The sequence below is a fragment of the Eublepharis macularius genome, chromosome 12, assembly GCF_028583425.1.
Source record: "Eublepharis macularius isolate TG4126 chromosome 12, MPM_Emac_v1.0, whole genome shotgun sequence".
NCBI lineage: Eukaryota > Metazoa > Chordata > Lepidosauria > Squamata > Eublepharidae > Eublepharis > Eublepharis macularius.
The window spans coordinates 5,537,726-5,563,508 of NC_072801.1; the positions used below are offsets into that span (position 1 = coordinate 5,537,726).

A 25,783-nucleotide genomic window follows, 5' to 3' on the forward strand; every position below is an offset into this window, starting at 1 on the left:
AGTGGGGGTTGGGGGTTGCTAGGTAGTTTCCCTCCCCCCCTCCCATTCTCCTTCCTTGCATGCAGTCACTCTGGAGGCCCCGATGACATCAATGTGTTTGGTACCCAGTGTCTCCCACTGAGTTCTATGGAACACATTAAGCAAACTGTCAGATACGACTCCAGCATATTTGTCATGTGTTATGGATTCCTTGTTGCAGTGTGTAGTGTACCTCTGAGAACATGCAGAGGGAAACCTGTTTTGCTGAATGGTTGCTAGCTGCTTATCTTGCAGGTGTTTTGGTTACAATTTCCTGGCAGGCCTGAGAACGTGGCCTTGAAGTTTCAGCAGAGACCGCACCAACCTCCTAAGAGACTGAACAGAGCTCATCCGTTCCCTCCTCCCCTCTTCCCTGACTCCCTGGCTCAGCGTGCTAAAATCTTAACGGACTTTCTTTCCCACTGGGGGGGGGGCATGGACTTTGCCCTATAATTAACCTTGCTTTGCTACCTTGCGTCACTTCAGCCAATGATCCTGTCTCACCATCTTGATACTGGTATTTCTCTTCAATAAAGTAACTTTAACTCATACACCTGAGTAATGCAGTGAAGTGCTTGGGGATTTACCTGGCAAGACCTGACACAAACAACAGTCTGCCATCCAGTTGAAAGAGAGGTCAGCTTCCTCCTGCCCTGCCCTGATTTTGAACTGCTGGGAGTTCAGTATTTTGTTTTTGAGTTTATTCAAGTTTAACAGCCCACAGGCCATATACTATAAACAAATTTTAAGAATTAAAAATAACAGTAAAATCAAAGTTTGCCACAATGTAGAGTTTGCAAAGGCTACTCAGAAGTAAACTTAATCTTAAAGAGTCAGGAATGGCTGAGTACTTCAGTAGCCATTTTTAAAGAAATCTTTCTCTGCTTATTGTAAACTTTGGACTGTAGAAAAAAGTATGTGACAATGAGTCAATTACAGCCAAAGGGCAGTCACAGATGCGCTGATCTGAAGGTGGCCATTTTCACATGGCCACGCACCCATGTGAAACTCCTGGCAGAACTCCTGGCAGAACATCTGTTAAGATTTTAGCACGCTGAGCCAGGGAGTCATGGAAGAGGGGAGGAGGGAACGGATTATGCGAAACTCCTGGCATAAAAGCGCCTGCCTAGCATGATTTCCTGGCACGATCCCATTTAATGGCCCTTTTTCTGATAACATCGGGCCATTAAAGGGGATCGTGCCAGGAGATCATGCTAGGAAGACGCTTCATGCTGTGAGTTTGCACGATCTCCCGGGGCGTGTGTGAAAACGGCTGGTGTCTTCAGAAAACAGCTCTTCATCTGGGCTGTAGGCAACGCATTGCAATGTGCAACCATGTGTGACTGCCTCAGTTTTGGAACTGCCAGCATATTAAGATAACGAGGCGGGTCAAACTGGGTAGGGTACTTAATTCCCACATAGAGTAGGGAGCATTTTCACACAGTATCCTTTTGAAGGGAGTCTCAGTCCTGCTTAAGCAGCTTCTCTGTGAGTAATGTTTGTTTTCTTTCAATCAAAATTTTTGAATTCCATGAACCTCACCAGTGTGGGCTGGACCTGGCACACCAGCCAGCCTTGGCAGCCCCACTCTGCAGGTCCTGATCAATAGGCACACCGTGACCAGGACTTAGAAGGGAGTGAGTACACCCTGGCCTTGGGCCCTTCTCAGCATGTCTCATCATGTCCTCTCATCCCTCACAGAGCTGCACAATATACTCACATGATCAGCTCACAATGTACTTCGCTATGCTTCACAGATAAGACAAAGACTGACTGCAGCATGTTTGTCCAGTTGTCTGTGACTGGCTCAGAAGATTGTAACTTTTGCTACTGCCTTAATTGTTCTTGCTCTCTTCCGGGACTTCCGGAAAAGTTTCTCAATGAAGCACTTGCCTCCGAAAGGAGGGTCAGACTTGCATCCTGACTTTGTCTCCTGTCGGTTCTTTGCTACACATCAGTTTATTTCCATATGCACAGTTTTGTCCCACTTTGACCAACAGTGCTCATGGGCTGCTGATGTAGTTAAAACTGGAAGGTCTTCAGAGTTTTGCCGTCTGTATTTAAAGGTGACTGGCGGCAGCTCTCCAGTTGGGAAATCATTTCCCCAACATCTGAGATCCCCCAGGGAGCAGCTAGGGATTCTGCTTGGGTCAATGTTCCCTCTAAGCTTTGCAGTGTTGTGAGCTAAAAATCTACTTTGTGAGCCGAAACAACAACTTTCATTAGTTTTGAGTGCACCTCTTTAAAAAAAAAATTACAATCAAATTGTTTTGATTACAATCAAAACAATTTAACAATAAAAGCCATTAGGTGAAAGGGCCACAAAAATCAGAGTATACTTTTATATAAAAATGGATATGTCCATGCTGATTACAAAGGGGTAGTTGTATTAGTCTGTTGCTACAAAATAAAGCAGACACACAATGGCACCTTAAAGACTAGCACATTTATGTCAAGATGAGCTTTTGTGAGTCAATGCTTACTTCTGCAGCCTCCTTCTGCACCAAGGCCAAGTTAAATGATGCCTTCACCATGGTGGTGGCTGAGGTGCTACCTCCACTCCTCAGCTCTCTGGGGCTGAGGGGATCCTAGTGATTTCAGGCTGCATGGGTCAGGCCAGACCCAATCACTCAGCTCTGCTCTGTTCCCCAGCTAGAGAGCCAGCAGTGGCTGGAGGCGCTCTCTGGCACCACCCTGGGGGCCAAACCAGCCAAAGCCAGGAAGGGAGGAGAGAAGTGGGATGAGGCTCCATCCCTATAGGGCCCACCTGCAGATGCTGGCTGACTGGGAGGGCGGGGCCACCTGAGGGTTAGTATCTGTGAGCTACAGCTGAAAAGCTGTGAGCAGAGGAGTCAGAATCTGTGAGCGATTGCTCACGTGCTCACATTAGCGGGAACACTGCTTGGGATCCTGTGTATGCACAACGTGTTGTCGTCCTCTGACCCATGCACCTTCAGCAAGGGAGGAGACGTGGGGGAAGCAGGTGATAACTACATATGGAAGAATCGTTCGTTTCCAAGGTGCCTTCAATACATGAGTGGGGCCACCATAACAATGGACTGGATCACAGACCAGATCATGCTTAAACTACCTGTGAAAAATTGGCCTGGAAAGAAGTTTTAATCCACTTGGATCAATGCATGGAGCAGACAAAGTAACCAGCGAGGGAGGGGAGAACTCTGACTGTTTCATCTAAAAAAAATAAACTCATTGCTTTGATTCAGCTTCCTTAGCCTACTCCAATGACAAACAGCTCTGCATGCAAATCTTGTTTCTTCTCTCACAGAACAGCAGGATTAAGGGTGTCAAAGTCTGCTTCCCCATCCACTTAAGGCGGCACAGCACTCAAATCAAAATGTTTTCTGCCAGTGGAGCTGCAGCTTTCTGGGGACGTTTTTTTAAAAAATAAATAAATAAAACTGCCGAGCCACCTTTCAAAACTATCTCGTCTCTGCCTTGTTGTTCTCAGCTTTCTCATGAGCTAAAATCCCAGGGCAATGTAGTTTATTGTTTTAATATCTCTTTGACACGAGGCAAAAATATCCCACAGCGGCTACTTATCTGTCATATGTATTTCTGTGAAAGAAATATCAAGGCAAGACTGGTGCTTGGGAGCACACCAGAAGATGACGGCTGGATATGCTGTCTGAAAAGAGCAAGCCAAAACGGGGGGGAAAGTGAGAGAGAAAGGTAGCAATTAAAAAAAGGCCATCTCATATAAACTACCTAGGGATGTCTGGGAGCCCCCTAAGAAACAGCACTAAAACTTAATGAAATGGATTGTCCTTGTCCTATTGGAATTTCACTCAAGCAATCGGCTTGCCTTGGAATTCAGCAATTTAGCTGCATACACCCTTTGTCCCCCCCCCCCCCACACACCAAGGTTTGATCTGAGCCAAGATTTGGGTGAACGTTTGGAGGCAATTCTGTATTTTGCAACTGACTTAGGGTTTGAAATTCCACCCCCTTTCTCCATTGAGCTTCCCTTCCCGTTTCATCTAAAAGCAATGCCTGGTTGAGAAAGAGTGACTAGTGAAAGATTACCCAGAAAACATCTTGGGAATCTGAGCCTGGCTCTCCCTGATCCCAGTGCAACACTAAGTACCGCAACGCACGGAAGTCTCACTGAGAAACTGTGCCACTCGATCAAAATTATTTGACTGTCTTTAAAATTCTGCAAAATATTTAACCAAACAGTGAATGCTGCAAATTCTCACAGAGTTGTCTTGGGTAGAAATCTGATAGCCCCTTTTTCTTTTTAAAAAAGGCTTACTTGAATTCTTTTTAACATCCCTCAAAATTCCTACAGGTTTTGATGGGTTTTTTTCCTGGCAAGGACCCTCCCCGAATTCATTTCCAATTTCCATTTGGGTGGAATCCCTCAGTTGCTTGGAATGTAAGTCTTACAGTGTACTCCCCTAAGCAGAGTTACCCCTTCTAAAACCAATGGAAGTCAATGTGCTTAGAAGGATGTATACCTAGGAGTGCACTGTTGATCTTTCACCCTAATTCAGAGCTTTATAGAAATCTTCCACGAGCACCAGCTACCCTGTTTATTTCAACAGAAAAAAGATTTGCACGCACTTTCACCATTGAAATGAATGGGGTAACTTGAGTATTGAAGCAGATGTGTTGTTTCAGGAGAATGAAGAACTGTGGATGCAGAAGTTTCATGTGAACTTTGGAGTTCCCATTCTTGCCATAAAATACCTGGATCAGGGCCCGTGAACTTTAAGAGTAAGGAAGACATTAGAGTTTTAATTATCAATGTTTCACTCTGTTTATTTTAATGCTACCCAACAAAGAACTCCAGAGTCCAACAATGGGGCACATCGAATGAGTGTGTGTGGTCTGAATGGGTGGGTAGGAGTTGGTGGTAGTAGAGCGAATATTGCTAATTAAAACTGCTAAAATAGGATAGCATTTTAGGGACACAATGGGCTGTAAACTTACTTCCTATTAATTGAACTCAGCATAATGACATATTGGAATGAATAGCTAGTGATCTGGAAATTCATTTGGACCATTAGTTTAATTACAGAAACTGATGGAAGTTTTCTTAAGACAATTATGGAAAGAACTGGAGCAGTATGGGATAAATTTAGAAGCTTTTGAACCACATAAATCTCCCCCCCCCCTTATTTTTTCCCTTTTTGCTGAATGTCCATAGATTATGCCATAAGAAAGTCCCCATAATAACAGACCTCATCTAGAGACTCTCATGGATGCTAAACTGCTTCTCCTAGGGATTGGCACAACCATCAGATGGTCGCCAGCTTGAACGATGCTGATCTCTGTAGTGGTGGAAAGTGCTACCAATTTGTAACTGGCCCCTGCTAGGGATGCACAAATATGCCCTTTTGTGCGTCTTTTCATATGTTTTTCCTCACTCCATCCATGCATCCTTGGATACTGAGATATTGCTGTGCCATAGCAATATTTATAAACCTCCCTCAAAATTCCTACAGATTTTGATTTTTTTATCAGGCAGGGACCCCTCCGAATTCACTTCAATTTCCCTTTTGATGAAACTCCTCAACTACTCAAAATGTAAGTCTTCCGGGTCTTTACTTGGAAGAAGTATACAAAATCAATACTTTCACCCCAACTGGGATCGTAGGATCTCCTCTGGTTAGCTTTCTTAACAAATGCATTTATTTCTTATTGTATTTTGAGTTCTGAATACCAACTCTGCCAGGTCACAGTCAGTCTTTTCTGTTCTCTTTTCCAGCCTTACCCTCCACCCCACCCCACCCCACCCCCAAATTTCCCTTTTTATTATTTCAATAATATTTACATCTCACTTTTTGGACAGACTGGCTCCCAATGCTGTTTACAATACAAGATACATAATATACCATATACGCAATATACAACAACATAAGCAATGTACGGAACTCTATCCAACTGTGTGAAGCAGACGCATTTTGCTTTGAGGAAGAAGGGACGCTTGGTCTGTGCTGGAGAGATGCTGCTCGAGTGGTGGAGAGACAGAGGGGACGAGAGAATGGCCTTCATCCTTGCTCACCCCCCTCCCCACAAACATTCTGTTCTAGTTGTCTCCTCAGGCCACCCGCCTCTGTCCTTGGATCTCTCCACAACAGTCCTGATGGAAATGCCCCCTCAGATACAGACAGATCTGGGCTTCTTCATTAAGGCCGAACTGTGGCAGCTCTGGTGGCTCCGCTTCACCTTGGGATCTCTTGTACTTCCATCCCTTCATCTCCCTGCTTGCTAACAGAGCAGGTTCTCCAGTTAAGCCACCCAAGTGAACATGCCTGCCAATGCACCACAGGCATATTTCCAGAAATCAGCAGCATGGGAGGTGAGAGGCATCTCCTCCTACAACCATGCCGCTGCAAACCAGGTCTATGAGAAGCGTCTGCTGCATCAGCCCCAGCTGGTAGAAGGGCAATGGGTGCCTGGAGTTACAAAGTACCGAGAACCATTCCCACTTTCTAAGAACACCTTCCTCTGTTGAAACACGGCACAAACAGGCCCCTCTTTCCCCCAAGCCTGGTCTCCTCCACCTATCCTTTCACCTTCACCTCAGGGAAGGAAATGGCACACCGTTCTCAATATGGTACAGGTTAACATTTCTTCCTTGTTTGGAATGTCCGTGACATCACTGTAACAGTTTGGCCATGAACTGGTTGCTTACGGATAAATCTCCTCTACGGCAATACACTCCCTGACCTCGGTAACCCAGGTGAGCCTGATCTCATCAGATCTCAGAAGCTAAGCAGGGTTGGCCTCGGTTAGTAATTGAATGGGAGACCTCCAAGGAAGACCAGGGTTGCAGGGGCAGGCAATGGCCATGAAAAGTCTCTTGCCATGAAAACCCAACCAGGGGTCGCCATAAGTCAGCTCCTATGACTTGACGGCACTCTCCACCACCACACAGCAATACACAAATGTTTCAGTCACTCTCCCTCTAAATAACACATTTATCTAGGCAAGGGCTATAGGGGTAGGCTGGCACTTTTAAAAAATTGAGTGGGGCTTGATCGACATTCACAGGCAAAACAAAAGAGAGAGCCATAAGACTGTCTTACTTGTGGATGTGTATACTAGTGAACTGGGGGCACTGTACACGGGAGATCCCTCCTGGTTTGCCTGGCACAGCAGCACCCTGCCTATGAAAGAGAGAAAGAAAGAGAGGAAGAGCGTATAGACGGATATCGGGAAAACTCAAACTAGGTCTGATTTTTTTTAAAAAAATAAAAAGCCCCCCATGTGATAAAGCCATGAAACTGTTGACATGACATGCCATTGACCACAAGTGATGATAGAGAGCCCCCATACATATTTACTAAGTTGTATATATGTAGCAGTATCAACACACTGAACGCTTTCCTCTGAGATTAAAAAAAAAATTCAAATTGGGAGGCTCTCATAACTGCTACCCTGCTGGCAGCTACTACGGCTGTCCTCTCTCCATCTCTTTCCTCTCCCAAGTGGACCCCACCAAATTCAACATGGTGGTGGTGGAGGAGACCTGGACACCCATCCTGTCCACAGAACTGTTCTCATGTCCTTCAATTTTCTTCTCAGCCAGGATCACTACCAGCCTAATCTATGACATGGCCCCGTTGGAACATACGGCTGCTTTACTCCATAGAGTAAAGCCCACTGAACCGGCCATCATTGACTCTGATGTCGTACAGCCACTTTGTACAAGCTCAAGCTTCCTCTCAGCCCTGTGAGTGCTCAAGGCTTAGGGAGGGTGGTGATTTTGAGCAAGAAAAGACCCAAAATACCTCTCTGGAAATGTGCAGCCTCAAAACTGGAGGGGGGAGACCTCAAAGGAAGGGAATCCAAGTATGCCTGTAAGGCAGCGTTTGGCCGTAACTTTTGTCTGCTTCTGGCAGAGCAAAAGGAGCTAGGGCTGGAATATCATTAATTGGGGTAGCTTTTCTTAATCTACATCTTCCCTCTTTGGCACAAGTATTAATGGAGCAGGCCCCCAGATAACTCTATGTAAACAATTTTGAGCGCCTTGTTATTCTCAGACCCCTTATACAAGTGGGGCAGAAACAGAGAAACAATGAATCAAAGAAAGAATTCTCTGTCTTGCTAGAAGTTCATATCAAAAAATATATGCTTTTGTGCAGGGCTTTTTTCTGGGAAAAGAGGTGGTGGAACTCAGTGGGTTGCCCTCCGCGAAAATAGTCACATGGCTAGTGGCCCCGCCCCCTGATCTCCAGGCAGAGGGGAGTTGAGATTGCCCTCCACGCCACTTGGCGGCGCGGAGGGCAATCTGAACTCCCCTCTGTCTGGAGATCAGGGGGCGGGGCCACCAGCCATGTGACCATTTTCAGGAGGTTCTGGAACTCCGTTCCCCCACGTTCCTGCTGAAAAAAAGCCCTGCTTTTGTGTACCCCTCTAAAACACACCCCAACCCACCCCACATGTACGACTGCACTTGTATTTTAAATAACTCCTACTACTTCTGCCCCTTCCCCATGCACAAGATGTGTTTTAATAAATGGAGAGAGGGCATTTCTGGACACACAATGGCTAGAATTTGAAGTTCCCTCTTCACCCACTGGTATGCAGTGCAATGCTGGTTACTAAAACAAACACATGGTCATTCTTTCTCCTAGTCATGATGGCTAATGGCAACCCAATGTGCTTCTTGAATTGGCAGAGCCAGGGAAATAGCAAAGTGTTTAAGAGGAGGGTCTGCAGCAGGGGAGGGGGAGACAGTGGAAGTCTTGAGCAAGCCGAAGGAACACCCAACCAATTATCTCCATGTGAAGAAATGTTTCAGGTCAGGGCTTGACACACACACCCAATTTAGTTTTAAATGTTTTTTCTCTCTCCTAGCAGAAGACAGGCAGGAGGTCAACGGCTCCCAAGCATCACTCAAATATCACCCATTAAAGCTTTGGAAATGCTAATGGCCATCGGGGCCAGAGATAATGAAATGGCCAGCTCACACCTTAGCTGGAATCTGTCACCTAGAAGTTTACACAGTGACTTGAGATGTGAGAGGCTAGGTTATATCTTCCTGAAGATATCAGGAAAGGATTCAGTTGGTAGCAATGTGCCAAGGAAAGAGCAGGTAAACAAACCCTGCAAGGAGAGTCAGTGAGAGTAAGAGCAGGACACCGAGGTGCCTTGGAGGGCCAAAAAGTGGTGTTCACGGGCCAGTGGGTGTTCCACCACATGCCATATTGCAAATGAAGTGGTGAAAGGTTGAGTCTACCTAAGGCTATCTAGCAGGAATTCTCTCTCTCCCTCCACCTACCACATTTTACTCCCACCCCTCCTTTTTCCAAGGAGTTCTAGGTGGCTTACATTGAGCTCACCTCTAAATTTTATCTCTACAATAGCCAAGGGCTGACAGAGAGAGCGACTGGCCCCAGACCACCCAGGGAGCTTCATGGCAAAGTGGAGAACTGAACCCAGGAAACTGTATGTAGGGCTAGTGAAGAGGGGATTACCAATGCTCACCTTTACTCGTGTGTATCAGCTAGAGATCCCATTCCCACAATGGGGGCGGAGGATCCCTCACTTTCATCCTCCACCCCCCGCCGCCACTCACCCAGCTGGTGGGGAGAAGGGTGCAGGAGCAGGACTCCTGGGCAGGCCCCTGGGGGCAGCGTGATGATGACCTAACTCCTGGGAGGGATGTCACTGCACTGCCCCAGGAGCGTGCGTGCGCTTTGCAGCAGGCCAATTTGGGCCCTAAATGGGTCCATTTGAGGCCCAAACTGGCCCATTGTGAAGTGCGTGCGTGCGTGCTCCTGCACCCGCACAATGATGTCACCGGAAGTGACGTCATAGTGGGGGGGTGCAGGGTGCATGTGTTTTCCATGTGTAAGCAAACCATTCAGAGGCCACACTGGGACGGTAAGGGGACCTGGCAGCCCCAGTATCAACAAAACACCGCATGACCAAAAAAAAAAAAACACCCCTTGACACAACCATCATACGACTGCATCAGCGTTTGATCCATGCCCATTTGTGTATAGGTCATGTAAAGACCGTACAGGGATGTGAAGCAGTTGTAAGGTGTGAGAGTGTTGTATTTTCTCTAACTCACCCAGATATGCAAAATTGCCTGTACTTTGTGTGCCTGCTCCAATTGCAGGCCTTTCACTACATTCATGGGGCCAGGACAGCCAAATGAGATCCCTCCCACCGCCACAAGTCCTTGTGGGTCCCCTACTTGTAACATATAAATGACATTAAAATTAGGTTTGAAAAAACAAAACCAATTCAGAACACCAGCAACAAAAAGGGCAAAATAAAAATGACAATCTATGAAAATGAGAAGAAACGGCAACATGCCTATTTGACCATTCCTGGTCTCGAACTCCTCCCCCACCCTCTTAAAATAAATTTATCCTCAGATGCCGTTAGTGAAACAGATTACGTTGTTTTCTAAATACAGACAAATTAACCCAATATTGTTTAATATTACTTATGTTAATTATACATAGATGTTTGTTTCAAAGCATTAAAAAATAAAGCTATTGCCATTGTTTTAACAAATGTAGTGTTAAAGTATTATCATACAAATGGTAAAAAAAAAAAATCCCAGCTAGATTAACAACTCTGATGATGGTTAATGCATTTCTAAAACTTCTGAGGAGCTGTTACAACCCATTACGGCTGAAATATTGGTGTATGAAAAATTAATAAAGCCAGCAGAAAATGGAATTCAGCATCTGTACTAGCTATTTACATAGAAAGAATCACCCGGAATTAATTACGCCCTGTGTTACATTCTAATGAGTTTTTCATTAAAATGTACACTATTATGGAAACTAAACAAGGATTATTCAAAGAAAAATGCCAACAGCTGTTATTTTTTGAGAGATTAAAATTAGTTAATTGGTTATACATTTAAATCTAGCGTAGGGTTAATAGAAGACGATTTGTCATTCTGTTTGTATGTATGTTTGGTAGGGGAACCAATATATACATAACTACAGCCAGACTTTGGTTTAGTTTTGTGGTTCCCCCCTTTTGGAGACCCCATGCTCTCTGATGTGGAAGGAGTCCCCTGCCCTCATACTCTTGCAAGAGGAGCATCATATTTTTGTGTACTCAGACCAGCTCAATGACTGTTCCTATTCCCCTTTCCAGATGGCATCACCTCAATTTTCATTACCTTCACCCATACTATTTGTCTCCCTGCGCCATCATTGAAATTACCATTTCCAGGGACAGTTTATCTCTGACAAAAAAGCTGCCTGGAACAAAATAATAGGGAAGTAAGATTATTCCTCTTTGTTTCTTTCTATATTCCCTTCTACAAAGAGTTCTCCACTCTTTGCTGCTGATTGCTTGGTTGTGTATACTCGTAGCGGTCTGGGGACCTCAATCTCGTTGAACCTATGAGAACATTTGGGATTCTGAGGACATATGGTGGATGCCATGGCAAAATGGCAGTCACAAAAGCACATTTGCAGAAGTTCTTTAATGTCAACCAACGACATTCTCATTAGTTGCTAAGGAACAATGTAAGCATTTGCAGTTTATAGAACTGTCCTGTGTGGCATGAATAAATAAATGGAGAGGCTGCCTGGGCCATGGCATGGTGGTATCCCTATTTGATGCAATGCCATTCAGACATATGTAATCGACTACAGTACCACGGTGGTGGTGGTGGGGGGGGGGAATTTACACGAAATAGGCTCTGAAGATTAATTTTTTTGCATTTTATTTCAAACAGAACCACTGGGTACTTGGGATAGAATTGTATCCACCCTTTAAAAGGAATGTCATAGAATTTTGTTACACAAAGTCTGCTTTTACTCTCCTCCTAAATCTATATAGTAGGCGGGGGGGGGGGGATGGAATATCCAGCTGTAGTATGGCTTGTCAACGACCCCTGACCGTTTACTATTATGTTCAGGGTTTTAGAAGTTGATTTACGTCAAACGGCTCTACTTTTGACTTTAATTGTCTGCTCAGAGTTGTCAGGACATAACTATATCTTAAATTTGCATTGCATTAGGGGGCTCTTCCCCCCACCCCCTTCTGTCTATTGATCTTGTCTTCGGGAGTAATTTAACTCCATTCTAATTTTCTTCCGCATGCAGAGTGCTCTCTATCCAAGGAAGTGAGTTATGCGTATTCAAGAGGTGCATCTTATGAATCTTGTTAAGGTTTACCGCCTTATAGCCTGCACTGATGGAATATTTAATCAAAGAAATGAGTTGGCAGATATGATGTACAACGTGGTTAAGCCTTGTGGCGTGTGTCTTCACCGCCAATTGAGAAACAGGGGAATGTGCCATCCGTCAGTGCCATCCTGACAGCTTTGTATAACCTTCTCCTCTCTCTCCCTCTCTCTTTTCCCCCCAAAAAACTTATTTATCAAGATTAAAGATATTTTAAATCAACGGTTTCTCCACAGATATATCATCTTTATTTCCAAAGTGGCCAAATTTTTCATCATTTAGTAGGAGAGAAAAAGAACCTCTCACCATGCTTATGGAGTAGTTGAATTTTCCATGTAATACTTTTTAAAAGAACATGGCGATGTTGGTAATTAAAAAAAAGACGAGCGCTTCCTTTTCCTTCGGCAGTGTGTCACCATCTCCTGTCGGCAGTCACTGGATGATGCCTGGATCTCTCATCAATCAAGCAATCTGGCTTTAATGTTCTGGTTTCCACATGGCACTTGATGTATAGTCCCCTGCATCTATCCCTTTCAAATGCTTAGCATTTTCAGATTGGATACCAGGTGCCCCTGGGTTTCCTTGAAAACATAGCAAAACCTACCCATGAACCTACTCATTATGGTGTGGAAGAGCAGCCACTGGGCAGTGGTCCCTTTACATACAGGGGCTTAGTCCACAGCATCTCAAGCTAGACAAGACATTACTCTCCTTGACAGCTTGGAGAACGGCAGCTAATCAGAGTAGGCCATACTGAACTAGATGGAGATGCGATCACTTGATATAAAGCAGCTTCATATGTTCATATAAACTTCTTCCCTGCTGTTTCTAGTAGTCTTTTATTATTGTTGCCTTTCAATAATGGTACACTTCTACCCCACCCTTCCTCCAAGCCCATGTTACCCTCACAACAACCTTGGAAGGTAGGCAAGGCAGAGAGGGTGTGACTGTCCCAAGGTCACCCAGATCCTAATCTGATATCCTAATAACTACATCACACTGTTAGAGCTTCAGCTGTTTTGGTTTTATCCAACTTTATGTTTTGGTTGGTTTTCAGTAAGGCATTTTGTTTCATCTTGTTATTTTTAAAATTATCATATGCAGACTCTGAGACTTGTATTATCAGTGGAGGTCTGCAGAAAAGGCTGCTACATAAATAAAAAATCAGAACAATGCATTCATAGGGAAAGATTATAGGGGGCTTTCAACAACTGTGTTATGTGCAGAAATTTTCGGTTGCAGCAATAAAGCAAGTATAATTTAGTGAGCTTAAAATTAGGGCAGCCCCAGTTTAAGTTTGATATTCACCTGAAAGCTAACATATTTGACGTGGCCGAACAAATGACTGGGGGGGGGGGGGAAGGAGACTCACTTTACCAAACATTTGTATTGTTCACCACCCTTTTGTGTCTTGGTGGCTCTTTTGTTGCAACTCCAGTTATCTCCTCCTTGGCCATCACTGCCTTTGAACTCACTTGCCCGCACTGTTGTCTAACCCCATGTGCTGCAATGACCTATGCCTTTCTAGAAATGACGGCTTCTATACTACCCACTGGGATAAACAACGTTTGAGACCTTCATCAAGCCAAAGATGCCCTCCTCTGGTGTAAGGCCACAGAGGTTAGAGGAAGGCATCGTACTTTGCTGACTAGAGTGGTATTTTATTTAGTACTTAGGACGTTTTAGTGGCATCTCTCCCGAGCAGAATACCACTGTGCCTGGTGTGATGAGGTCATGGAAACCTACAGACAAAATCCTACGAGTCGCCATAGCCGCTCCGTGAGGCCAGGAATGGTGGCGACGAGGGAGAAAGGAGAGGATCGCTGGCACCAACACAACACACGCAAGGTTGCAAGGAAGGTTGCAAATCTCTGAAAATGGGAGATGCCTCTAAAGTCATCATGAAAATGGATTTAAAGCAAAGCCTGGTCTTCACTCAAGCCACCCAAAATAAGTAAAAAGTCCAGTAGCACCTTTAAGACTAACCAACTTTACTGAGGCGTAAGCTTTCGGGAACCACAGCTCTCTTTGACAGATGTATCATCAGATGAAGAGAGCTGTGGTTCTGGAAACCTTATGCCTCAATAAAGGTGCTACTGGACTTCTTACTATCTTGCAACTACAAACTAACACGGCTAACTCCTCTGGATCTATGACCAAAATAAGTAAATACCAGTAATTAGGGGGGGAAAACCCAAACACCTGTAATAGGAAGTTCTACATCTTTCAAAGTTCGAGCAAGACACTATAAATCACACCACTAAATTCATACCATTCTAATGGTAATTAAAGATCCTCATTAAGAGGGCCAAATATCTTACTCTCAAGGTTAGCTATAAAATACACTGGGGAACTCCATGAGGTTATATGCCAAAATCGATAACCTGCCATTTTATAATTAAGAGTCAAAATAAATGTTGGGGGAAAGTCCACTAAATTGAGAAAATTACTTTCCAGAGAGACTGAAAATATTGACTTTAATTTATAAAATATGTGAATTCTTCATGGGCAACTCTTTAAGGCAATTAGAGGCTGGGTTGTTAATTCTACAAAAGCTTGAGGAGAGAGGAACTGAAAATTATACAATCAGCATATAACAATATTTGCCATTCACTTCAAGTGTTTGATATCAAACGGACAATGTCTCTCATTTAATCTGGTCAAGAGCGATTGGGTTTGGTAGGTTACACGGGTAAACCTGATGAGAGCAACCATTGTTCTGACTAAGGATATAAACTTTAAACAAGAAGACTCCTATCTTGCCCTTGGACCTGATCTCTCAGATGCCATTCACTACTACTTCTTTTTCGATATAGCAAGAAAAGAGAGAAATGTAATAATTTGCCATTACAAATTCTGTTCACGAGTAACACAGAAGATTCTTCAGTATGGTTGTGTGGGGGGTGGGTGGGTGGGATTTCATCTGTTGGTGGAAACACAAATTATCATATAGAGGAGGGTCATTTTCACACTGCTTACCGGCCACGGAACATCATGCCAAGCTCCTGGAACGACTGTCTTCCTGGCACAATTTCCTGTCATAATGCCAGTTCTCACATGAAATTGTGCCAGGAAGATGCTGTCGTTCCGGGAGCTTGGCATGATGTTCCGTGGCCAGTAAGCAGTGTGAAAACGGCTGAGGTTGCTGCTACAAAAAAGCATCCCTGGATCTTCACATTACACTCACCCACCATGTAATGGGAGGTCATCCCATTGTGAATTTCCTCACCCCAACACACATGATTTGATCAGGAGAGAACTTGGCCAAGAAAATGATGGTCTGATAGTCTGGGCGGCAGCCACCATGTCCTCATGAACATGCACTTTCCGTTTACACAAGCAAGTGGCCAAATATCTGAACACAGGTAAGCTACAGATTATTAAACGCTGTGTGTGTGTTGTGGCGGGGGCGGGGGGAGATTCTGGTGAAACCAGATCAGAGGCCAGAAGATCTGTGACAGGAGATATTTCGCCCTTTGGAAATAGCAATTCTGAGAGGCCCAGCTTTGAATCACAACCATGATACAGGAAGGGGGGAATTGAACTTTTGTTTGTGTGTTGTTTTCCTGCGCATCATTTTCACGCCCTCCCCTCAAGAGCCGGGTGTTGTGGTGGTTAGTGCATCAGGATAAAACTTGACAGACCCCGGTTCAAATCTCCAGTCAGTCAGGAAGCTTCATTTTGGGCCAGTCATAATCTCTCAGCCTCGCCTAGCCTACCTCACAGGGTTGTAGAGTGGGAAAAATGGAAGAGAGGGAGCCATGTAAGCAACCTGGAGCACTCTAAGGTTTAGAGGAAAGATAGGATAAAAAGTGCAAAAAAAAAAAAAAGGAATGCAAATATTTGCCCCATTGGGGAAAATTCAAAACTGCCAAATAGGCAACCCATGTGTTTCCTCCCAATGGTCAAAAAAATGATCTGGATTTTTTAAAAAATAGCCTGGGGGAAAGAATTAACCCCGGCTTGCTACATCATGCTCCCAGTTTGAATTGGTGCTACCTTTGGCTACTGTTTATCAAGTGGGAGAGGGGAGCACAGTAAATAAAAGATTAAAAAAATTCCAATCTCTCATTTGGTTTAACTTTCAGTGCTGAATTTTCTTGCCTTAATTATATATATAATGCAATTAGTTTCATGAATGTAATGCAAAGCATTCGAACACTATTTGGGATCAATTCCTTTGGCATGACAACAAAACACACACGAACAGAAACATATTCTTACCTGCATAGAATTCTGGACTATAGACGGCACCAACAACTGGATTTAATTTCCAACCTACAGTAAACATATAAAACCAAAATGAGTTGGGGTGTTTGTGTGCCTGTGTATAAAGAGAGAGTGCAGAAAAATATGGCTATCCATAAATGGTTATAATAAAGTTCTGTAGGCAGTTATATTCTTCATGGCACTCTGGAAGAAATGGTCAAAGGAATATCCCTTTAATATCCTCTGTATATGAAAAATGAAATAAAAATAGCAATGAAATTATTTGTGTTTTTTTCTGGGGTTAGAAACAACCTTTTCCTCATAGCGGACACAAGACAGGGCCTGAGAACTCATTCAAACCTGCATGGTAGAATCCTCTCAGGACGTACTTGGGTGGACTGTTCTTGTCTTAAAGTCTCCAAATATCACTGCATGTAGAGCTCTTCCAGGTTATCTGCCAGGATCAACCAGGAATCAAAGTTGGGTTCCATATGCTATATGAGTGCTCCCCCTACTGCAAGCCATACAAGGCAGGGTGTTGGAGAACAGCATGGAATTGGTTTTGCAGTTTGCACCATGTCTCACCTGCTCCCCAGTATCCCACAGGTTCCTTCTAATCAGCCCTGGTACTTCAAACAGGTAATTTTAGACTCTGAACTTAACAGTTCTGTGGGGACACTCTGTTGTAACAAAGACTCAAATGCAAAGAAGAGAATAAACATTCAACAAGTTCCTCCATATCCCATCTTGCCATTTCAACACACAGCCTCTGAACACAAAATATGGAGGGCAACAGAACAGCCTGATTCTATGCATAACCTCTCAGAAGGAAGATTTGACATGCCAGATACAAGCCAGCTGTGCTTGCAAACTGCGGCCCCAGACATGCATCCCAAAGTCCCACTCCAATGATGCCCCTGGCTGCAAATAATTCTGGGTAAGTCTAGGGCCGATCTGAGCCTTTGAGCTAGGTCTTTGCTTGCTCTTTAGGACAGTAACGTATCAAAGTATCGTGATGTTCTAATGAAATAAAGTACTACTACAACAATTACAAAATAATTAACTTGTTCTTATTTCATCTGTGCACAATTTACCATCAACATACCAGTACACGTAATCTTCCCACCTTTAGACCTATACATAAAGTGCTAGTGCATTCAATACAATTGATTTTTGGGCCCAGTACTTTTCAATATTTTTATCAATGATCTGGATGAAGGAGTGGAAGGGCTGCTCATTAAATTTGCTGATGATACGGAATTGGGAGGAGTAGCAAACACCCAAGAAGACAGAATTAAAATTCAACAAGACCTGAATACTCTGGAGAAGTGAGCTGTGAATAGGATGCAATTCAACAAAGACAAGTGCACAGTATTACATCTGGGCCACAAAAATGGGAAGCACAAATACTGGATGGGGGATACACTTCTGGGCAGTAGTATATGTGAAAGGGATCTTGGGGTAAGAGTGGACTGTAAACTAAATATGAGCAGTCAGTGTGATGTGGTGGCAAAAAAGGCAAATTCAATCTTGGGTTGTATCAAAGGGGCCATAGCATCGAAATCGCAGGAGGCCATAGCCCCTCTCTATACTGCCTTGGTCAGGCCACACCTGGAGTATTGTGTGCAGTTCTGGAGGCCTCACTTCAAAAAGGATGTGGCCAAAATCGGGAGGGTGCAGAGGAGAGTGACAAGAATGATCAGGGGTCTGGAGGCAGAGCCCTACGATGAAAGGCTGAGGGCCTTGGGAATGTTTAGTTTGAAGAAGAAGAGGTTGAGGGGGGACATGATTGCTGTCTTTAAATATTTGAAAGGCTGTCATTTGGAGGAGGGTAAGGAGCTGTTCCAGTTGGCAGCAGAGGGTAGGACGCGAAGCAATGGGCTTAAATTACATGCAGAAAGGTACTGGCTGGATATTAGGAAAAACTTTTTCACGGTCAGAGTAGTTCCAAGGTGGAATCAGCTGCCTAGGGAGGTGGTGGTGAGCTCCCCTTCACTGGCAGTTTTCAAGAAGAGGCTGGATGAATACTTGTCAGAGATGCTTTGGGCTGATCCTGCACTGGACAGGGGGTTGGACTAGATGGTCTGTATGGCCCCTTCCAACTCTGTGATTCTATGATTCTATGATGAACAGTCATTTAACAACATTCAATATTGCTTTTTGTAAACAGTTCTTGATATAAGGTGCATAAAGTCCATCAATGCCAATTGTGGGTCAAGGTGTGCAGGATGGAAAGGAAACCATCTAATGGCGTGACCGGTTCGCTGTAGATCCCGTTTCAGTTCTTTATCAAAGATGGTCAAAAAGCCAACATCAGTTTCACCATTCCATCCTGGAACCATTCTATCCAATCACCAGTAAGCCAGACGTCAGGTAACGCTCCCAAAGAAGGCTGCTCTTTAGAACAGGACATGTAGCTCCCACCTGGAAGTACTGGCTGCTGCTGTAAAGAAGGCCCATCGAGCTGCAATCTTGGTCCCTGGCTGCCCTGGGGGAATTAGTTTCAGGCTCAGCATCTTGGACACGGATACCCTGGTGTTTTGCTAAAAGAGGAAGTTATGAGCTTGCTTTTGGTGACACTTAAGAGCGCTGCCAACAGTGCTGGCCATGAAACTTGCTAATTGAGTAGTTTCCAGGTAACCAAAGGGATTGGCAGGTTTTCAGTTTCTGAAACAACAAAGAGTCAGCCCCCAGGAACCTGTTCCAAGAGGTAGGACTTAGTTGCTTTCATATTCACCTACCTGACTTTCTTTGCCTCCCCTAGATTGCTTACTTGGTTGTTACCATGAATGAGCAGATTTCCCCCCATATCATTCTTTTTATTGTTCTGGAGACTATCTCTGCTCCATTTCAATCCCCTGTAATTCCAGTTTAAATAGGAAAATATCTAAATCTTATTCCAGAATCAGAATGTCCAGTTTTTCTATGTTACGTTTCTTGTCATTTTTCTGCTTGCCCAAATCTGCCTCAACACATGTTTTTCCATAACACAAGAAAATAAAGAAGAAAAGGTAATTTAAAAAGCTAAGAGCCAACTGGGGCACTGGGGGTAATCTACCAAAGCTGCTCTAAGGCTAATGCTTCAGCCACTCACATACTTACTGGCTGGAAACCTACTTTCCCTTCCCCTCTTCCATCTGCACAGTCCAAAATATGAATGATTTGGCTGCTTTTCTTGATTTTTCAGGTCCTTCTGTCAAACAGGTTGAGAGATACCCTCAGATTTTAAGTTATACTAATGACACCACAATTTATCCAAGGAAGGGGGTGGGGGAACGGTAGTCTGGAAGATGCAGATCGATGCTCCTCGCTGAAAGTCGCAGTCATATTTCATTTCCTTCCCACTCCCGATTTGATGGCTGTATCATCTAACCCGGTGAAGCTCACCCAGGAAGGACTTCATTCATCATGAAAATAACAGCAATTAAACTTTACTTTGTCTTGTCAATGAGGTATGTGCTGGCCCGTAACTGTGTGGGTTAATCAAGTGTAAGGAGAGGCTTGACATATCTGAATGAAGAACTGCCAAGGAACCCTGTGTTAGCGGTTGGGAGAGGTAAATTTGCCACCGTGGGTGTAATTCTGTGAATTTGTCTTGCTGTCACAACACTCGGCTCCTCCTCAGACTGAAACTTTTGGAGGGAAAAAAAAACCCTCTGCATGGAGGCGGGGGAATAATAGTAAGGCCAATCCAGAGGCTTTATACTGACAGTCAATCATGGGGGCCGGTGCTGGTCTTATTCCCGAACGAAAGAGATGAGCAAATGCTCCTGATCTCATGACTTTTTCAATTCATTATTACTGTGACCAGTGGTTCCAGTTCCCTGCTATTTTATACTGGTTTTCTAGATTTCTTTGTCATGTGTATGCACATTTTAGAGTGTTTATATCATAGGCATGCAACTTATAGAGAGAGTATACATACAATCAGGGCTTTTTTTCAGGGGGAACGCAGGGGAACTGAGTTCTGGAACCGCTTGAAAATGGTCACATGGCTGGTGGCCCTGCCCCTTGATCTCCAGACAGAGGGGAGTTGAGATTGCTCAGTGGTGCGGAGGGCAATCTCAACTCCCCTCTGTCTGGAGATCAGGGGGCAGGGCCACCAGCCATGTGACCATTTTCTCCGAGGGCCACCCACTGAGTTCCACCACCTCTTTTCCCAGAAAAAAAGCCCAGCATACAATGGTGATTTCTGGATCGTCAAAAGACATTGACAAATCCATACATTTTCCAGGAAAAAGGCACTGAGTACAAGGGAATAATCAAAACAGGGACATGGGGGTTGAAACAGCAGGGATAAGAAATTCAAAATAATTGGATCAGTTCTCCTGAGCACCACTCCAGGAGATCACACTGTATTCTACTTCTCCTGAATTCTTTTTTAATATTAATTCTCAAACTGCAGAATTCAGTTAATATCGACCTCATTCCATGTTACCGATAATACTTGCACTTTGATAAAACACTGCAAAGCAAGCAAACTTGATTTTATTGTGTAAACCCTTTTGGGGCAGTGCATTCCTTATGTGCCCATATACTCCAGCTAGGAATGGGCAAAATCCAAATTACAAACTGAAGTTCATCACGCTCCGGGCTGGTTCATGGTTTGCAAACCAGCAGTTCATCGGGGCACATTTTTGATGAACCGAGATGAACCGCCATGATTTTTAGGTGGTTTGTTTGGTCCATTTTTTGGTTCATCAGTACAGACAGCCTGGTGCTGATCAATCTATTCCCTAGGCAATGGGAGGATGGACTTCTGCAGCCCTTCTGCAGCCCTGGGAACACCAATGACAGCCCTCCAAAGCTTGATAGGCAGCTCTGGCTGCCAACCAGAGAGTTCCCATTCTGCTCTAAGAGAGCAGAAGGATATATCACCCCCAGCTCTCAGGTGAGTGGTTTCAGTTTCCCGAAGGCAGTTAGAGAGGGAGGAACTGCTGTTGGATTCTCAGTCACATAGGGTGTTATTTGAAGCCTGTGATTGAGATTCTGGTGCTTCAGGACTCTGAAGCACCTGCTCCTGTGCTACTGCCAGGCTCAGGGGACAAGCCTAGTGGATTCCCTATTGAGAGCACCTCTCCCGGCTGGGAAGGTGCCCGGGTGGTGGGTCAGGGCTCTGACACCACTCCAGTCTCTGCACCACTGCCAGGCTCAGGGGCCAAGCCTAGTGCATTCCTCCGTTGAGGACCCTTATTGAGAGCACCTCTCCTGCCTGGGAAGGTGCCCGGGTGGTGGGTCAGGGCTCTGACCCCACCTCGGTCTCTGTGCCACTGCCAGGCTCAGGGGCCAAGCCTAGTGGATGCCTTATCAAGTCAACCACAAAGCCCATTAGCACCATGAAGGTTAGAGTGTGGGGCAAGGGTGTTCGTGGGGGGAAGAAGTCCAAAGCCTGCCCTGCTGGCCCGCTGGTGCCCAGCACTAGTGGGGAGGTCTCAGAGGCAGAGCCTCTTTTTCCAGACCCGCTTGTAAGGATCGAGGAGTAGGCAGAAGAGTTCTTAGCATTGCCAGAGGAAGAGCAGCTGCTAAAACTGTGTGAGGAGGAAGGATCTCAGGGTGCATTGGGCAGGGGGTCGTAGAGAAACATTCTCCTGCCCATTGATAAATCACTACGCCAAAAATAATATTGATACAACATTATGTGATGTATATGATCACATCAAAACTGGAAATGTGGAAGAGGACCAAAGGACACACGCACAGGGCTCAAAAACAAATCCCAAACAAACCAAGAATCTGGACATACTGCTTCCACGTTGGAAACAAGGTGAGGTAATGTTGGGATTTGGGGGAGAATTTCCCCTAGCTACAAGACCTAATATTGGCAACAAACAGCGATATTCATTGTATGACCCTGGATTAGTCTTTCCAGCATTTGAGGATAATCATGGATCTGTGTGTGCTTCCCTGCACGTCTTCAAAGACGAGTGAGAGATGAAATTGTTTCCCCTTTAGGGCTAATGGTAACTCAGATGTGTCCAGATGCCTACAGCTTTTGCAAAGTTCTGTGGCAAGACTTAGAGACATCAACAAGAACCTAAAGATATATAGACCATTGTGCTAAGAGTGAAAAGAGTTCTATCACCTGGACAGCTGATTGGGTGCCTGAAAGAGGAACTTGGTATGTCAAGTTCCACTGGCGAGTATACCTTCTGAGGACCAGTCCACCCAGTACCCTAGCATGGAAGTTCTCTGTGTGAAGGCTGCTGGAGCAAGACTTGGACTCATGCACAGATCGTCCCCTAAAACATTCTCTGCAAAGCATCTCAGGCTTAAGTGTACACATCTAGAGATCTAGAGATGTGTACATCCATTCTTCATATGACCCATTTGTGTAAATTATAGGCAGGCCAGATTGTACAGCAGTCACACACCATATTTGATACACAATAGGAGAAGAGCAAGTGAGCAAGGCTAAATTCTCAGGAGGACTTCTAATGTTTGGGAGTGACAGGTTGTGTACAATCTGTGCATGACCGAAGAACTGCACAGTGCCAGCAACTTATGTAGCACTGCATGGGGCCCCAGTGGAGCCTGTCAGATCACAACCTACTTTGCTCATGCCTCCTAAAAATGGTTGCTGGGCCATCAAGACTGTCAAATGTTGGAAAGTATTCCTTGCCCCTTAGGTTGGATTTTTCTTCGATACTCAAAAAATCCTGGCCATTTTGCATTGACGGGAAAGAACGCAGACTCAACCTGAAGGGGAAAAGCCCCCTAAAACTGACACCCATGCCCTCAAGCACACACATGCACAATCCCCTTAAATATAAAAGGTATGGATAAAATCCTGTTTGTCAGTGCCAAAGTAAAATAATCTGTTGTTGTGACCCAATCAAACTTTCCTGTCTATCTGACTGTTTTTTGATTTCCACTGAGATGGCATATTTTGGAAACTCTCAAGCACAATGAAATGATGCTTTGCTTGGTGTAGACATATTCAGATGAGGCGGCGGGGTGGGGGGGGTGGGGGGGGAAATCAGGTTTCTTTCTTTTTTCCCCTAGAAGAGCAGGAGAAATTTCCAAACATTCTTCCACCCTGATTTATGGTTAACTAGCTTAATAATTGTATGTCAAGCTGAGAACTCTTATTTTATTTTTCATTTTCCAGTGGCGGGGAGAGATAAATATGACAGAATCATTAAAAAATAAAGCCGCCCACTTGTCTTGGCCCCACTTTTGACAACAAAAACCATCTCACTAACGAGCTCAAGGATAGAGAGGGAAAATAAGGCCCATCTTATTTCATGGCTGATGCCTGCCTCGCCTGGCTGCAAGAAACTGCTGTTATTGATCAGCTGTGTTAAATTTCCTTTTGGTCTTTTTTTGGGAGGAGATTCAGGGAAAAAAGATTGTCAATCAGAAAGCTATGGGGTTATGGAAAGAGGAACTGGGCCAAGTAGAAAGTTATGATATGGCCCGTTCCTAAGCTCTAGGGAGAACTCAAAAGAGACCATCAACTTGCAGAAAAGAAAAAAAAAATCGGCTTCAGATGGGATGCCAGATGGTACAAAGAATTGTGCCAAACCAGAAGCAACAACAATGTGCTTATAGAACATTTTTACACATTCAGAGTAGCATGGTTGTGGAGAGGGGAATTTCTTTTCCAAAATTCAGATGTACCAATTGATTCTCTTATTCTCTTTTTTTCTTTCTTTCAGAGAAGGATTTCTCTTTTATTTACACCCTTTTGTAACTTTAGCTCTTGCAATGGTTTTATGTTAAGTATCACAGGGTGGTGCTTGGATAGGAGGACAGAAAGGTTTTTAAGGCACAGCCTGCCTCTGAGCATCTACAGAGTTAGAGTCTAAAATTCTGCAGAATCTTCCTTCCTGCTCTTCTTCTCCTTTAATTTCTCTTTGACCAAAGTGGAATTGATTAGATACTGACCCCAAATTCTTAAAAAGAGGAAACATTGTTGGATTTCAGGGAGAAATCGGATAAAAAGGAAAAGAGGACTTGTTACAACCCTAGTTTCGAGTGCTGTTAAGTTCTTAAAGTATCCATAGTGTAAACGTAGGATGGAGGGGCCTGAGAGCAGTGCACAAATGTGTTGGGGTGCAAAATCTGAAGAAATATTTCAACATTCTTACCGTTTGTATATGGATTTACAGTCTTTTTGTTTGTCATGACACGGGCTGTCGCATTATTTACCTAAGCACATAGAATAAAGAATCAGAATCATTTCTGCAAAACAGATTTTCCATGATACTAATGAAAGACGTGCATTATAACTGGCATTAGTTATGTATAAATGCAATTTAATTTATATCCCAAAAAAAGTTCAAAAGAAAGTAAAAAAAGGCAGGAAGCACATAACAAAATCATACTATTTATAATTACATTTACTCTCATCACCAGTTTCTTAAAAAAAACTTACAAATCATTTCAATAAAGTAACATCATCTCCTTTAAACTTTAATAAAGAGACATTAAAAGCAAATTAAAAAGGTTCTGCATAATTGAAGATTTAAGAGCATGCTTTTTGTTCCATGGTAACACTGAAATGATAAAATATTTAAAAACAGAAAATTTCCAAAAAAAGAGGAGAGAAAATACCATATGAAGGAACATGCAGTGGAGTAGAAAGGGGGAAAGAGACAATGTACAACGGAAGAAATTAAAGGTCAAAATGAAATAGGGGGGGGGGAGGACAGACGGATCTAAGCAGTATGCAACATAACCCTTTTAAAGAGAGGTTCCACTGGAAAAGCAACATGTAGCATTCAACACTGGGAAACATGAGCCTTGTTTGTTCATGGCAAGAAAACTAACAAAATCATTCAAGCTTTCAAAATCACAGCTAACAAAAGGATAAAAGAGGGTGCATTATTTAACACAATATGGAGTTAACAATCTGAGTAAGATGTGCACAAAAGTCATATTCTCAGTCCAGTCAGTGTCTCCAAGGCTTGCTTAAATGGACACTCAAATTTACAGGCGTACCGATATAGAAAAAAAAATAGAGAGAGAGCATCAAGAAAACTTAATACGACAAGTCAAAAAAACTCCACGTGGTATATATCAGCGCTTAAAAAATATACGTGAAACGGCGGATGGATTTTGCCACTTACCATTCAGCACCATCGCCGGCATGGGGTATGTATACAGTTACCATGGTTACTGAGAGTTTGGTGAGGGCCCTAAGCGCTACGGTCGAAGGGGGGAAAATGGAAAGGCAAAACATGCGACATCTTACTCAAAAGACGACAGCATTTTCAATTGGTAATTTCTTTTTTGTTTCTATTTCTGTCTCTGTCTTTTTCTTTTAAATTCTAACAAATAACGATTTAGGCAGTGTTGACGGGGAGCCAGTGGTCATAGAGAAAAGAAAATCAGGGGGCACATTTTTAGACTAAACGTACAGGGTTTAAACCTTCTTGGGCAAAGTAGTGAGTGTTCAAAAATTAAACAAACTT

The 25,783-nt window shown here is 43.9% G+C and overlaps 1 protein-coding gene across 4 annotated transcripts in view; it reads right to left on the minus strand.

Moving 5' to 3' along the window:
- The window catches only part of RBFOX1 (RNA binding fox-1 homolog 1), a 489,827-nt gene that overhangs the window by 120,695 nt on the left and 343,349 nt on the right, over nucleotides 1–25,783 (minus strand). For 2 of the 4 annotated variants that reach the window (XM_054992895.1, XM_054992893.1), the window contains 3 exons: nucleotides 24,458–24,518; nucleotides 16,383–16,436; nucleotides 7,074–7,154 (listed from right to left, as the gene is read on the minus strand). In XM_054992895.1, coding sequence (XP_054848870.1) covers nucleotides 7,074–7,154; nucleotides 16,383–16,436; nucleotides 24,458–24,518 — 196 coding nt within the window. The remainder of the gene's footprint in view (nucleotides 1–7,073; nucleotides 7,155–16,382; nucleotides 16,437–24,457; nucleotides 24,519–25,783) is intronic. The other 2 variants (XM_054992894.1, XM_054992896.1) reach the window with 1 other exon arrangement.